The sequence below is a fragment of the Carassius carassius genome, chromosome 26, assembly GCF_963082965.1.
Source record: "Carassius carassius chromosome 26, fCarCar2.1, whole genome shotgun sequence".
Taxonomy (NCBI): Eukaryota; Metazoa; Chordata; class Actinopteri; order Cypriniformes; family Cyprinidae; genus Carassius; species Carassius carassius.
This window is the reverse complement of record NC_081780.1, coordinates 4,935,430-4,952,072: the sequence shown is the minus strand read 5'-3', so window position 1 is coordinate 4,952,072 and position 16,643 is coordinate 4,935,430. Positions and strand designations below refer to the sequence as shown.

The 16,643-nt window shown below is 38.6% G+C and overlaps 2 protein-coding genes across 13 annotated transcripts in view; one reads left to right on the top strand and one right to left on the bottom strand.

Annotated features, from left to right (window-relative positions):
* ninj2 (ninjurin 2) overlaps positions 1-5,961 on the bottom strand; it is a 16,833-nt gene extending 10,872 nt beyond the window's left edge. Inside the window, exon 1 of the mRNA XM_059511887.1 lies at positions 5,765-5,961. Coding sequence (XP_059367870.1) covers positions 5,765-5,797 — 33 coding nt within the window. The 5' untranslated portion in view covers positions 5,798-5,961. The remainder of the gene's footprint in view (positions 1-5,764) is intronic.
* A 5,405-nt stretch (positions 5,962-11,366) lies between these two features.
* Positions 11,367-16,643, top strand: part of LOC132105579 (serine/threonine-protein kinase WNK1-like) — a 76,090-nt gene continuing 70,813 nt past the window's right edge. For 9 of the 12 annotated variants that reach the window (XM_059510802.1, XM_059510795.1, XM_059510800.1 and 6 more), the window contains exons 1-2: positions 11,368-11,990; positions 12,797-13,994. In XM_059510802.1, the coding sequence (XP_059366785.1) occupies positions 13,251-13,994 (744 nt within the window). In that variant the 5' untranslated portion in view covers positions 11,368-11,990; positions 12,797-13,250. Of the gene's footprint in view, positions 11,991-12,796; positions 13,995-16,643 lie in introns of all 12 variants that reach the window. The other 3 variants (XR_009423963.1, XM_059510804.1, XM_059510803.1) reach the window with 3 other exon arrangements.

The following is a 16,643-nucleotide window of genomic DNA, read 5'->3' as shown; positions in this document are numbered from 1 at the left end:
TGTTTTTGTGCATTTGTGTGCGCACATCAATCAAAGAGACAGGAAAGTCTCTGAACAAGTTGAACAGCCGACAAAAATAAATCTCAGAATACATCAAACGACTTGCATCTCTTCTATTGACAACAGCATGGACAGATGCCAAAGAGTGACAAACCATGTATACTGACTCTGGGTTGCTATTATTACATAAGCAGCATCCGAGTTTCACGTTTGTTTGTGTATTTGTCTGGGAAATTCACTCCAGTCAGATGAAGCGCATGGAAACCCAAGGTCATGACATCTACTTTCTTGATACCACGAAAAAGTTGGTGTAACATGCATGGTTTCAGCATGAAAACACACTTGAATTAGCTTACAAAGCATTGCATTGTGGTCCAGAGTCTTGAATTATCCAGGCGCTGCCTGTTGACCACAACACAACCTCAATGAAAAGATTTCACACCTTTCTCGCTGCTCTAAAAACCCACAAACGACTCACTGTGCCTTACACGCACACAGACAGCTGGATTCAATCAGTACACCATTAAAGTAACTGGACTCTAGACGAACGGGCTGCTGGGTCGCTGTCGTATGGGACGAACCAATGACTGGTATTAAATCCACACCTATATTAGTGTGAAACAGTTCAACAGCATGTTTAACAGACATGCCTCTCATACCAGAGTAAGAGTTCGTCTTTGTGGCTGAAGGACGCAGGTTAATGCAGCCTAGCATGTACTAAAGTGAAAACACATGGGCGAGAGTCTGTAGGATGAGGGAAAAGTTATATTATATTATGCAATTATAAATCTCTATTATGCAATAATAAATAAATACACACACACACACACACACACACAGTTGTTTTGGTAAAGTCCATAGTTATTTTACTATATATTATTATATAGCATCCTGTTAAAACATTTTAATATTATCCTAATAAGAAAAACAAAATATATGTATAACACTGTATATATCACCCTGCTGGATTTTTGTTTTCATTATTATGAGATAATAATTATATTATAATATAATTATAATTAAAGTAAAACATATTTTAAAGCAAAAAATATATGTATAACACTGTATATATCACCCTGCTGAAATTTTTTTTTTTTCATTATTATGAGATAATAATGAAAATAAGATATTATATTTCAAGTATTGCTAAGCTAACAGTGCAATATGTGTTTATGTACAGTGCTTTGCAATTTTTCACGTTTTGTTATGTTGCTGCCTTACATTGAACCGCTTTAGATCACCTTTTTTCCAACATCAGTCTTCACTCCATACATCATAATGGTTAAAAATAAATAAATAAACTATTAAAAATAAAAACATAAGGCAGAAACATAACAAAATGTAAAAAAATGAAGGGTAATGAATACATTTATATATCAAATAAAATAAATAATTGAGGTATCTTAGAAGGCAACATGATGTTTCTGTCTATGGATGGGGGGCACACATGATTCCTAAAGAAGCAGAAGGCATGATCCCAGAAGGCTTTCCTGCCTTTCATTGAGGAGCACTAAAAACTGAATTTCCTTCCCTCCTTCTCTCTGAGAAGCACTGTCAAAGAAGAAAAGCAGACAGATGTGACTGGATAAAGTAATGTAAACTGATAGCTGACCCACGAGCGATCAATCATGCTGTCAGTGACGGTGTGTGTGTGTGTGTCCTACTCCAGCGAAGCCTGAAAGACAACAGCTACACATGCCTGCTGGATGAAAACAACTGGAACAAAGTGTGACTGCTGATGTCATGAGATCTGGTGGTCCCCAAACTATCTGTTACATTTACTGTACATATGAACTGATTCATATGTTTGAAAAGTTCATACAGGTCGTAATCATATTATTATAGTTAAGATGCTTAATACTTATGTGGAAACTATGATCATTTTTTTCCAGGATTCTGAAAGTTCAAAATAACAAAATTATTATATATAATATTTTTTTTTTGAAAAATCAATTTTTGTAACAAAAGTTAAACCACATAGATCCACTGAATTGTGTAAAATGTCAAACCCACAAAGCAATACTCATATTTTCAATGGAACACTAAATCAAAAACTTCAAGGTGTTTCATCACAGAAGAGACAATATCCCAGTCTCCGGTCAGACATTATTCACTCATTTACGGCTGAAGTGGCAGTCGATAACTTTAAACAAACATTCTCTAGAGACACGGTAACAGAGGAACCGTGCCAGTTTCAATTTTCTTTCAGTTGTTACTTTTTAACCATTTTATCAAAGAGCTTATCGTGTCTGCGGTGGGCTCACGGATGTATTCACGGGCCGGTGCAACATGTTGCGTGTGAGATCTTTCACCGAGAGGCCCCTATGAAAGAGGCCCTATTCCCCCGTCCCACAGGTTAGGGGATATGCACATATTTCATTCTGATAGCTTTGACCCCTGAATACCCCATCGACCTTGAATCCAGAGCATATTGTGGCCTGTATATCCTGCATATGCAACACCTCGCTGACACACACCAAAAATCCCCACTACTGTGGGTGTCTTAAAGAAGAAAAATGTGAAAACTTCTGACTCGGTTAATCATGTCAGTCAGCGAGGGTCTGGTTGGATTCCAGTGGTATGAAGAGTTGGCTCACTTGAAGGAGAGAAGCTTTTGAGAAAATGACAGACTGAGCAGTTAGAAAAGCTTGCATTACCTGACGCGACTGTCAGTACTGTCAGTGAAGATACACAGAAAAATACAAATCATACAGATCTATGACGATCTGTGTTACTCTAAAGTGTAAATATTTAATCATTGTCTCTTTTAAATTTGAAAAAGGACAAACATGCATATAAGCGTAACAGTAATTTCAATCACAAAAAGGCAACTTCAAAGGCAATGTGTAAATATTTGATAGTTAAGGTATCAACTCTTCTAGGAATTACATTTTTTCACTGTAGTTTTTCACTATAAATTATAATATGGCTTGTCCTTTTTCACTTGCATAACTGAAAAATTAGCACAAAAAAGTTCTCTGTTTTACAGTTTTTCATCATATACAGTAAGAGAATTAACCATTTATTAACTAAAGAGTTTTTGTAAGTACTCCTAGAATGAATGGGTTTGACAATGTCCAGACACAAATGACCTAATGCTTGCATGGGCAACTTTTACAATCCATTTTATGACTGGGAATTGGATAATCAACTAACTATTTCTTACTTTAATACAAGATCCATTGTGCTTATCATAATATACAGTAAAGTATTATTTAAAGATATTATTCAACAAGCCTCTTTTTGGAAGCCGTGAAATTGAAAAGGGGAAAACCCTTAATTTCTTCTATTATTTCTCCTACTAGATTCCTTCATAAAAACAATGGGGATTTTGTGTATATCTACACAGAAACTATAGACATCTGCATCCAACTGTCACTACAGTGACCAAACATCCAGCCGACAGATGACTGTAACCAGAGGAGGAGAGTTAAACATTAAACTCTGTGTTATTATTATAGCAAACAAACCTAATTACCAATAACCCTGTTTAATGCACTTACATAACACATGTTTGGCCTTCGGTGTAAACCTCATGATCTCATGCCCTCATTCTAAGCTTCAAAATCACCAAAGCTGCTGCACTTTTTTTTTTTCTTAGAAAGTCACATTTATGTCTCATAATGTGAGTGCACTTACGTTTTTACAGGATCCCTTCATAGATGACAGCATAATTGTGCAAATCTGTGTTTCATCTGGAAACACTTAAATCTCCCAGCATTCCTGGGTGCATTTGAGTATTTGCTGTTAACAGCAGCACTGCATCATGGGACATGATCCAGACTCACATGCCAGACAGATCTATATGTCGCCTGGATTTCCAGGGAAATGCAATATGAATTCCACACACACACCCTTTTGAGACTCATGAAGGGAAAAAGCACAAAATGACAAAGTTGAAGGAAATGCATTCAACATGTGGCTGTGTTGCCTTCAAATGTGTGACACCGGTGTGAAAGATCCCAGATCAGGTGCTACTGCCCACTATAGAGCCTGGATGAAGTGGCACCGAGGTGCCATCAGGTCAAAGAGTAGTAGCCAATTCCCAGAAATGCCAGTCATCATTCTGTACCTCACAAAGACACTCCAAATGTTTCAGTAGAGAATACAAGAAAAGACTGGAGAGAATGTCAGGGAACAATTAGATATAAATTGCACTGGCAAAGAAAAAAAGCCTAAAGTCAGGTCTAAATCTCAAAACCATGGAAAGTGACATGACTTCTTTTCACCCCTAGGGTAAAACTTAGTAATATCTGTGATAACTCACCAGTAGTGCACATATCCAAGGTCAGACAAACCCTCATAAACCATTTTACATCTGTTGAACCCTCATGACCCCTGTTTTAATCAGTGCATTATGTGGCAATCATTTTCAGGGGGATCAATGTGCTCTGTAATATTATATAGTACTCCAACTGCCCTGCCTGTGAGCGCTGTGTAATCCTGAGGAAATGGGATCTTAAACTCACTGTCATGACTGAGGATTAGGCTGGAGACCCGGCGAGCATGTGTTCTCGGAAGCATGATTGTGTGTCGTTCTGCTGCAAGTGACCGCACTGAGACCTTCGTTTCATAACTAATTTCTGTCTTTGCTGCTCTGGCCATGGGTTATTAAACTTAATAATATAATGTTGTTAAAAAATTAACAAGTCAGCAGATAGGACATTTGGAAATTTACTGGCACATACTTAGCAAGATGGATGTGAGGCATAAGAAGCAAGGTACAAATCCTGCAGGAATCTGTCCCGAAGTGGAATTTAATATATGCCACTAATAATAGAAGCACGTCTGAAAAAGTCATTGAATAAAACCTAAGAGGGAAAGTTCACTGCAGAATGCAAAAGAATATACTCAAAAGAACTCAAAAGAAACCGGAGTGATGATGATGAAAATTCAGCTTTGTCATCGCAGGAATAAATTATATGTCAAAATATATCAAAATAGAAAACAATTGATTAAATATTTTAAAAATTTCAAAAAATCATCCTTTTAACTGTATTTTTAATCCAATAAATGCAGCATTGGTGAGCATAAGATACGTCTTCATAACAAAAAAAAGTACTGACCCCTTTGAATGGTACTGTACTTTATTTTTAAGAATATGAACCTGCCGATATTCACTGATTTTTCAACCCACAATATCTTCCTTTGTGTTCTACAGAAGAAAATGTCATACAGGTTTGTAATGATTTATAGGTAAGTAAATTACAGATGATAGATTTTTCATTTTTGGGTGAACTGTCTACATGTGAATGTCAAGCTGTATTTTATTTCTAAAAGCAATTCAGAATCACTTGTTTCAGTCATCTGATAATATGAGCCATCTAAAAATGTCACATTGCCAGAAATAGAACTTTGCAAAAATTGTGCTTCAAGAGACTAATTTTTACTGAACATATAAACAATTCCCAGCTTTCCCAGTGTTGTAATTCTCTCTCTGAGAAGCCATGGCTGTCAGAGGTTTGCGACAATCCTCCATAACCCAGTAATAGTCTGGTAAGTGCATGTCGTGTTGATCATCAGGTACATTAAAGGTTCACTCAGTCTTTGCAGTCTATCACTAATTGATATTTGATGGATTCTTTGAGTGATGCTCAGCTTCAGAAGAGAGAGAACTACATGATTACCTTCCTCTAAATACACAGAACATTCTGCACCTCAATGTGAGGACGGAGCAGGACAGAGAGCAAGGGAAAGAAAATGAGGAATGCCAATTTTGCAGCCCCTAAAGAAATACCAACAGCTTCTAGACGTCTCAGCGTACCTGCAGATCTCTACGTCCTCTTGCTGCTGCCATGGCTGAGTCCCAGATGACTGTCGCTGGTGCTAAACGGCTGAATCAGAGTCCAGATATGCTCAGAGTCAGTCAGAAAGGCAAAGAAGGAAAGTTGGTAAAAGCTTTTGAAGAAATTCATGGCACACAGCAAGGACAGCCGTCCAGGCAAACAAGTGTGTTATTCATTCTTTTTTTTTCAGCCAACTCCAACCCCCTGGACTGGGTCACAACAAAACTGAGCACTCTTTTGTAAACAGTAAACCAGTCAAATACACTATAGCCAATGTAATCACAGTCTGCAAAGAGAAGAAAGACTAGATTTTGTCTGTTTCTTGTTCAAGTGCCCAGGCAGTATAATTAGATTCAAATTCCCCCATCCAGTAAAAGGCTACATTCAGAGCTCATCCACTCACCTAACACTTAAAATGCAACATTTTGATATTTTTATAAATGCGTGGCCAATATGTGGTCAGTGGTTTAATATGAAGCACACAAAAAGACTGAATTGGGAGAACAGGCAAACAGTGATACATTCTATGAAGTGTCTAGTGTTTTCAGAATAAAAATATCATCTCCTGCTAGTTTAAAATAACTCATTCCAAACCAGTATGACTTTCTGTTTCATGCAATCACAATGAAGGTCTTAAAAAAAAGAACCATAAAAATTTCATAAAAGTAAACCTAAACTATGGCTTTTCCAAATCTATTACTACCAGCAGTGTCGTAATGCTATAAACATTCAGGCGTGACCACATATTGGGTGATCAAAACACAATATTATGCATATTGCATTTCAAGCCATCATACACACACCAGCACACCACAGCGGTCTAACACACGTTATACTTTACAGCGGCAGCCATGTGGTGTTACAAAACACTTTCTTCTGACAATGTGGCCTTGAAATGCTCTCACGTATTAGATAACAGTGAGCATTTGGATAAAGCGTGTCCGGTATTAAAGCATGAAATGGATATTTTCGTCCAAGATGGCAGTGACCTGCTTGTTTTCTTGTTACCTATTATCCAAGCAAGGCACATAATGTATTATTTACTCAGGCCATGCAAGATGTAGACGAGTTTGTTTCTTCATCAGAACAGATTTGGAGAAATGTAGCATTACATCACTTGCGAATGGATCTTCTGAAGTGAATGGGTGCCATCAGAATGAGAGTCCAAACAGCTGATAAAAACATCACAACTGTCCACAAGATGTACACCAGTACATTAATGTCTTCTGAAGTGAAAAGCTGTGTGTTTTTGCATTTTAAACAGTGTTTGATCTGCAGGTGCATATTTCTCTCCTGGTTCAGAGTAGACAATCTTTCACAGTATTAGGACTTAACTTGTAGCCTGAAGAAAATGTTTAAAGTTAAAAATGTCTTAATTTTGGATTTGTTACTTCTAAATATGCAACTTTTCACTTTACAAAACATTAATTGATAGGCTGGAGTGGTGTGGATTATTGTGATGTTTTTATTAGCTGTTTGAACTCTCCTTCTGATGGCACCCATTCAGTGCAGAGGATCCAATGGTGAGCAAGTGATAATGTGAGTAAATTTTCAGCAAATCTTAATAAATGGGTGAACAATTTGATCTGTGAAGAACTAAACAGCAGCATGTTCGCTCTCCTTAACTGTTCCCACAGTGACAGCTCGTGCTGGTCACTCACTCGCTCTTCTCCTAAAAAACACAATGAGTCAGTATCATCTACAGTCACTGACACAATCCATGGGCTGTGTGCCATCGCAGCTGCAATAGTGCTGGACACATGGCATTTGTGGTTCTTTGAGCTCTGTGAATGCCCAAAACATTTCTGCATGTAACCTCAAACACTAAGCCAGAGCAGATAACCCCTCCGAGGCCTAAAATAGACTGAATTTGGTCCAAGTGGCCAATACATTGCCTTACTTTGTCCGTGTGTGAGCTAATGTGCTGTGCATGCACACTATACATGTTCACCAAGGCTGCATATATTTGAAAACAAAAACAGTAAAAACAGCAATATAATGCAACTTTATTATAATTTGAATTTCTTCTTAAATCTACTGTCACACCTGAATTTCAGATAGCATTATTCCATCCTTCATTCTAATGCTGATTTGGTGCTAAACAAAAAAAAAAAAAAAAAAAAAAAAAAACAATAACAGTTGTTGCTTAATATTTTTGTGGAATATTCTTTTCAGGTTTCTTTCATAAATAGAAAGCTCAACAGAACAGCATTTATTTGGAACAGAAATCTTAACATTTTAAATGTGTTTACAGTCACTTTGATCAATTTTATGCATGCACCCTTGATGAACAGACATATTAATTTCTTTCAAAACTAAAATCTTACTGACCCCAAGCTTTTGAATGGTACTTTATGCCTATATATATAAAAAAAATAATTATTGTAGAGACAAAACAACTCTGAGAAGAAGAATTTTCTGAGATGAAGACCTAAAGAACAAATTCAAGACATTTCCTTTTATAGTTAATCAACAAAATAGCTTTTAATGGGTTTGTTTTCCTATATGTAAGACAATAGATAGACTCTGCCCAGCGTCTGAACTCTGGTGTGGGGGCTGTACATTTTGTCCCCTCTGCTCCATACCATCAGACATGACTTGCTTTAGAAGTTTGAACAAAAACCCAGATATTGACAGGCCATCTGTCACCATGTCACTCAAAATACTAAGCTTTACTACTTTATGTCAGATTCCCATTACCATTTGTCTTATGCCCAAGTTATGCAATGCATATACGTTTACTGAAACACCAAATCTGAGTCACATTTAAATTTTTTAAAGCTCAGTGTTAAAAAAAAACAGCCCTTTTTTGCACGCAATACATCAGAAAAAAAAATTATGGGAAACATTTTCTTCCGTTTGCATGAGCTGAAATGTTTCCTGGCACATGAGCTGGAATTTGAATGAACTGGGTCTGCAAATTCTCTAAATTATATACTGTATGTCACCTGACTTTGCATACAAGTGTGCTGAAAGATTAGCATGCGCGGACATCCAGTGGCTCTTTACAATGGAATGTTAAACTTTCCAGCAGGCATTTAACATGGTGACTTTAAGATAACCCTCCTTACTCATTTAGATTTGTACATTGTTTCAATCTCAGAGTAAATATTTACCTTCCAGAGTGTTTTAGTTATCTTAAACACCAGTCTACATACGATATCCCAGTAATGCACAGAGAGAGGACTAACATAATGTTCAAATTATATTAATCAAATGCACAGTATATGCATGTTGGGTGCTAAACAAATGCGTTTTTCTCATTCACTCATTACCACCTCCTAGTGGACAAACTCATGTACTGAAGCTACATTATATTACTGTAAAGTACATTCAAAGTCTTTTTTTTCTTTCTCAATCGTTGTTTTGTTACTTTTTTAATCTAAATTTCACACTCACTTATGATTCACGCTCAAAATAAAAATCTGCTGAAAATGTACTCAACCTCAGGCCATACAAGATGTAGATGAGTTTTTTTCTTCATTAAAACCGATTTGGAGAAAATTTGCATCACATCACTTGCTCACCAATGGATCATCTGCAGTGAATGGGTGCCGTAAAAACAGCTGATAAAAACATCACAATAATCCACAAGTAATCCACAAATGTCCTAATTCACATTTAAGTGTTTGAACTTTAAACCTCTGCTTCTGGCTAAATACGAGTGCAAACTTTACACTTCACATGATATTAATTGATCATCTGAAGTCATGCTTTTATCAGCTGTGTGGACTCATTTGACACATTCTGTTTGCACAAATTAATCCGTCAAATAGTGAATGGTTTGTTAATGTAATGTTAATGCGGTCTTCTAACCAGTGTTATTCTTACCAGTGTGAAATTTCCAAATGCTCTCAATTGACCTGTATGTCAACAGAGCTCAATCATTGCCTTCATTTGGGAAGGGGAACAAAGTTTACCCATCCCACAGCCGATGCATCCAAAACAAACAACCTCTTAGGGTGCAATCAAAGACACATACTGTGACCTCTACACCTTACTGTCTTACTGTACTAGCACATCTTGCACATGCTTGTTGTGTCACCTCTTTGGACCCCACAGGTGGTTTTATTTAGCAGTGGGGCCTCCAAAGAGAATCTGCAATGTTAGGAAAGAGCCTGCTTGTGTGTGCCATCTGCGGAGAAAGGGAATGCAAAAAAGAAAAAGAAATGTCTAGTGTTATAAGGGGCTTCATATTAATAGGCTTTGATAAAACAGTGTCGCCAGAGAAAAAGAGAACAAAAAAAAACAATAATGTTTCTTTATTTGAATTTACATTTCCCATGCGGTTATGTGTAACATTTTTTCCAAGATGAAAATTCAACATAACTTGTATTTGCCATTTCCTACATTAGTATTAATATTTTATTTAAAAATAAAACTGAATGTGTTGAGTTTTGCAAAAATATAAAGTGAAATGTATAACATAAACTAAGGAGATATGCTTAATACACATAGTTCAATTTAAAAAAGGCATAAATAATTAAATCTCACCGTATATGCTTCCTCATTCATCATTTTTAATAAAGCACTGAGCCCTTACAGTAAATATGGTCTTTTAGTTTTTGCTTTCATTGTTGGATATTTTTTTAAATAGCATTTTAAATTTGCTTCATGATTCATATTACTAATTGTTATCTTCTATATTTTAATAAATGCGCATGCATTGTTTTCCCAAAGGACTTCATTGCATCAAAGTCAGAGGACTCATCTGGTTGCTGAGGTCTTGTCCTGATGGCTCTTTAGGAGACAAGGTCTTTAGGGGAAGTCGTGGCCTAATGGTTAGAGAGTCGGACTCCCAATCGAAAGGTTGTGAGTTCGAGTCCCGGGCCGGCAGGAATTGTGGGTGGGGGGAGTGCATGTACAGTTCTCTCTCCACCCTCAATACCTCGACTTAGGTGGCCTTGAGCAAGGCATCGAACCCCCAACTGCTCCCCGGGCGCCGCAGCATAAATGGCTGCCCACTGCTCCGGGTGTGTGCTCACAGTGTGTGTGTGTGTTCACTGCTCTGTGTGTGTGCATTTCGGATGGTTTAAATGCAGAGCACAAATTCTGAGTATGGGTCACCATACTTGGCTGAATGTCACTTCACTTTCACTGGGTATCTGTCTCTGGGGCTCGGTTGTCCTGGTCTCCGCTGACTTTCAGGGCTGTCGAGGTCATCTCTACAGTAAAAAAGCACATGTGCCAAAAGTTTAAGTTCAGCAGCCTGATCGCTCACAGAAATACTGTTTATTAGATGTATGGAAAGAACAGCTAGAAAACAATACCAGGGCAAACGAGATATATTGGCATCTCTGCTGTGGTCCAACTTGAAGCAAGCTCTTAATAAGCACTTCAGATAAGAGAGTGTGCAACTGACATGTATTACACAACCCCGCCTGTCAAAAAACACTGACACTGAGAATGTTAGTTTCTCATTATAGGATTAAATAAAAATTTGCACTGCAAACAAAAGTGTACTTAAAGAAAAATGCATTAATTTGAGGAAAGGCATCAACTTTTGCACAGCAATTTGGTAAATAAACTGCGGAAGGAAACGGCGACCTCCTCCGGCCGTCATGAGACACTGTCGGCTGGCGTCTCTGCTGTCAGTGTTCGGTGGGAGGGTAGACAGCGACAGCAGCAGCGCCCGCGTCGGAACTAAAACCAACGTGACAGACTGGAGTCTTAATAACACCAACCGATCCAAGAGCAGCACTAACAGAGAACCCCTAATACTGCATATACAGACTACCAGTGTCATTCGTCGACTGCTGCAGAAGGATAAAGACCCAGCCGGCTCCACAGCAGCGAACGCAAACCGCAGTGGACGTTGTTGCATTGTTCACGTGAAAGGAGGAAAATCCGTGGTTTGCAGCAGATCCGCGTGCAGTCGACCGGTACCGGACCCTGTTGTTGATTTCTCGTAATGTTTTATCACGGGATACATCGTTACGCTGGATACCGAGTTTAGTAGAGTCATTGCATCACGTTGGATTCACCAGCCCCGTGTTGAACTTGGCCTGTAGAGCAAACAGCACGATGAACGCGTAGCTCTGCTAACGTAAATCTATGTTTTCTGATCACTCGGTTTTCCAGCCGTGATTTTTTTTTGTCTTTATAATTATTTGGCGATTACCTCTCTTAAATTATTTGCTCGGTCAACTCAAGCAGCTGCAGCTGGCGCTTTGTCTACATCTGATGGATATGACGATACGAAAGGTAATCGCTGGCCAGCCTCCTATATTTCATTGCAGAAATTTTTATATGCCTGGTTATAAACCTCTGCTTGCTTATTGTGTGTGTCAGGCACACCATATTAAATATCCATTGTGTATTATAGTCTGGTGTTTTGCGTTTGTGTATTCGCAAGCGCTTCCTGTTAAAAAAAAACGTTATTTAACGCGCGCGGCATTATTTTGAGAATAAGAGACCAACGTCCGCCGTTACTTGACAACTTTTCAAAAGCGTCGCTGATAACTTCTTATATTTTAAATACATCAAAAATGCAAAATACTCCAGAAATTGTTTGAGTTTTGTGCTTGTCTTTTGCTGGAGATTTACAAAAATCCCCCAAAATCTCAGCTGACCACCCCACGTAACCAGGGCGACCCGTCTCGCGACTTCCGCGTGCGCTGTCGACGCGTTTAATCTACCATTACACGGGTTGTTTTGTTGACATTTTGAGGCACAACATTTTTTTTTTTTTATATTTATACGATTGAAACTGAACACCTGTGAAAGCCCAGCAGTCACAAACACCTCAGTTAGCAAAAAGACTTCGAAGTAGCTTACGCTTGCACTTCATATTCAACTTTTGTAGCTGCTTTAAACGTTAATACTGAATATTGAGTTGTGTTTAAAAGTATATTTAATTGAAATATGTAGTATTTTTTTTCACATAAGTGATGCTGTTATTAAAATTTTTTTTAGATGCTATTAGAATGGAGAACAGCTTTTAATGCTTTTGAACCAGGAAATATAAACTTGAGTGTGCAATTAATATGTTCTTTATATGTCTCTTGTAGTAAACCTGGACCTGGTTTTTGGGTTTCGGAGCCAGGTCTCCTGTACTCTGAAGATCTGAAAAATATCAATGCTCTTTTCCCTCTTGCGGTCCCTTATGCCCAATGACGGCTGTCTCCGGGTCACTGCAGGATGGATGAAGTGGATTTGACAGTTTTTGTCTGTCACCATCAGTGCTTGCCTCTCAGTGACTGTGTCTTGCTCTTTTACGTTTATAAAAGAACACCTCCTCTCTTGGGCTCTGGCCCCTTACACTGTAAGAGTAACTGTAAGTAAGGAATACCCCACGGAGCAGGCCTTCCAGCAAACTCTGTGGTTCACGTGAGCTTTTATTAACTTTTCACAGGCTTTTTGTGCCACAGTCAAAAGCAGAAAGAGGAAATTTCCACAAAAGGTCAAGGTTTACATTTGAGTTTTTTCACTATAATTTATTTATTTTTTTTTTTTTTTGGGGAGATGTCGTCAGAAAATCCCAACAAGGTGGTGACCTTCTTGGCCCCTCCACCTCCAAAGAATGTGAATGGCTCCGGTTCGGACTCACTGGTGGGTGAGAAGCTAGACACGGAGGTTAGAAAACGACGCCACACCATGGATAAAGATCTGAAGACGGCTGAGCACAGATTTTTTAGGCGTAGCGTCATCTGTGACTCCAATGTCACTGCACTTGACTTGCCCAGCAAAGCCTGTATCCTCACCTCGCCTCCGGACTGCGAGCAGTTCATTGTGCCTGCAGTGCTGGATTCGGCCCCTGACGTTACCATTGACACCCAAGTAGTTGCTTCAGATGTTGTATTGGAAGTACATGCAGAGGATGGAAGAGCTTCTGGGAATGATGGGATTGTGGAGGTACAGAGCCCATCTGTGCAGGATGTGGGTGTGAGGCAGAGTGAGGCCCTTGTTATGGCGGAGAAGAAGCCCAGTGATGTGGGCAACAAGGACCAGGAGAGCAGAGTAATAGACAAACGTGAAGAAGAGGAAGAGGAGGAGAAAGGGGTGGCGAGGGCCCGTGCTGAAGCTGAGCAGAGAGAGGCTGAGAAAAAGGTTCAGGAGGATGAAGAAGTGGAGACCAAAGCTGTGGGCACCTCACCCGATGGGCGTTTCCTCAAATTTGACATCGAGATTGGACGCGGCTCGTTCAAAACTGTCTACAAGGGCTTGGACACGGAGACTACGGTGGAAGTAGCTTGGTGCGAACTTCAGGTAAAAAGCTAACATGTTATTAACTATCCTACCTTTCATCAATTGCAGAGGATGTCTATGTTGTTAATGTGAACTCTTTAAAGTGCTCCTGTGAAACACAACAGAGCGATCAATTCAAAAATACATGCTAGGCTTACAGCGGGAAGTCAAATGGTGTTACTTGTTTGTGCAGTTTTGTGGTCATGGTTCTTATGGTGCCCCTACAGGACGCGGGTGAAGAACAACTTTGGTGAAGGTTAGGCCCAAAACATACTGTATACTTGTTTGTAGGTGATCCTGTCATGCGTGGTCTTGTTGTACATGCTTATTCAGAAAGTTAGCTGTAAAAATGTCAACATGTTTACCAACTGAGTCAGCAAAGTTCTCTTCAAATGTTGCTCTGCCATTACAGGAGTTAATCTGAAAGATAAAAATGAAGACATTTTACGCTTGTACTGTACATCCTATAGAACCGCCTGCAGCAATGCTGAGAATGCAAAGCACATTTGTATTGTCATATGAATTATTGATAAAGTCAAGCATATTTTTTCATATTTTTCTTGAATGCAGATGTTAGCTTGATTTATATCGTTCATTGTTGCATTAAAAAATTAGACGGATCACAAATTTAAATTGTGATTTAAATTTAAAATTTAATTTAAATTGTTTACATGTTGCATTTTCAGTGTTGCCACAAGGGGCAGTATAGCGTTAGTGCAATTTATCTCAATCGTTTTGACTCCAAGCCCCCTGAATTAATAACAATTATTTTCTTTTTTAATTCTAGAAGTTTCAAGAACTGCATGTTTTTCACAAAAATTTTTTTTAATCTTAATACAAATAGTTTCATAATAATATATTTATTTCAATAATGTTTTTTGTTGAGAACCATTGTATTTGTCTTTAGTTCATTTTTTTTGCTTTTGAAGTTCTTGCTTTTGACTATCACGGCAGAGCATGTTAGTTAACGTCTGTATGTTAACAATAACTTATCCAAGTAATATCACATCTGATTTATTGGTACAGACACCTTGGATACTGAGGTTTGTTGTTTCTTCCAGACAATTGCATTATTTGCATTGATTAGCCTGTTACTCTCTTTGCAGACCACTTTTTAGAGTTTAGAGTTAGATTAGGCCTGAGTTTTTATTTTTATTTTTTTTATAACAACTTGACATCTAAATCAGACAAATTGGGTCTTGACAAGTGAAATCAGTTGGATTTCATTACATACAGGCTCGAGTGTTTCCTCTAAATATCACAAGACCCTCTGTGTTCGTCCTGGTATCTAGTTTCTACTCCGTATGGACCTTTCACGGAGCAAGTATAACTTCACACAGATAAAGATGGATTGTTGTTAGTTGCCTGGTGAAGGTTCTTGTGCATAAACTGAAGCATTATACACATCGGGCAGACTGATATCAGACTGTTTTAGTAATTCCTCCCAAGCGCTCATAGATTGAAATCATTACATAAACATGTCAAAGCACATATGGATGAAAGTGTGCAAAATATGCAGTGTGGGTGGGGTGGAAGACTGGAATGTAAGAGTGGATGGTGCCAGTGATGTCAGGACAAGGGGTTTGAACTGATGAAGCAAAGTAGCATTATGAAGTGTGGACACTTTCTAAAAGGGGGATGTGCTCAGCATTTAAAGATGGGTCAAGGCCGTAAGTAATTCAAGCGTCAAATGGCAATAAGGAGCTTGCCACTGGAAACTGTTTTTTTTTTCTTGCATTTTAGATCACTTGGGAATTAGCTTCTTTCCATGGATTGACTAAAACATTTCCTCCAATTTGTCTGAAATTCTCCAGTTCCTCCATTTAAGATTGCAATTATTACGTGTTTAGCAGCAAGTTACTTAGAATTGTGCTATCAGTTGTTTGAATAGTGGCTTTGGTTACCCAGCATGCATCAGTAAATCCTTATCACTCTGAATATTTTTATTGGATTAAAAATGGGTTTCTCTTGTCCTCATAGCCTTGGTATTTGTTGAATCATAGATGAGCTAGTAGGATGACAGAGGCAGACATCCCCCCAATTAATTTCTCATGGATTCAGGGAGATGTGAGCATGGGCTGTCCTAATGGGGGCTCAGGCATTATAATACTGTACTGAATTATAATACTAAAAACAAGAAAGGGCAAGGAAGAGCTAAATGCACTGTGAAGAATTCAGTCCCCCCTCTGTCTTTTCACTTCATTCCCATCTATCTCTCTGCCAAATGTTTTCCTTTAATGCCAAATAGTTACAGAGCTGAAACAAAGAAGTGTGCAGTCATAATATTTTGGATGTGATGTTAATATTCACTTAGCAAGCACCACATAGTATTACTCCTACTTGGTTAACAAATTCCTGACCCTCAGTATTAAACGTTGGTGTGTAATTTGTCCTGCACACTTTGTGCTACAAACATTGAAGATACTTCATAGGGGTGTAACGGTACGTGTATTCGTACCGGACCGTTTCGGTACAGGGCTTTCGGTACAGTGCACGTGTGTACCGAATGACGGTATGCAATATTTTGTGCGCGGAACATAAGTACATTTTTGTGTATAACAAACGAACATATTAAGTGGCGGAAATCTCCGCGTTCAGCGCAAATCCCACCCTGCAGCTGATTCTAAGGCCAGCGACACACTGGATGCGTGGCGCAAGCGTCTCAGCTGC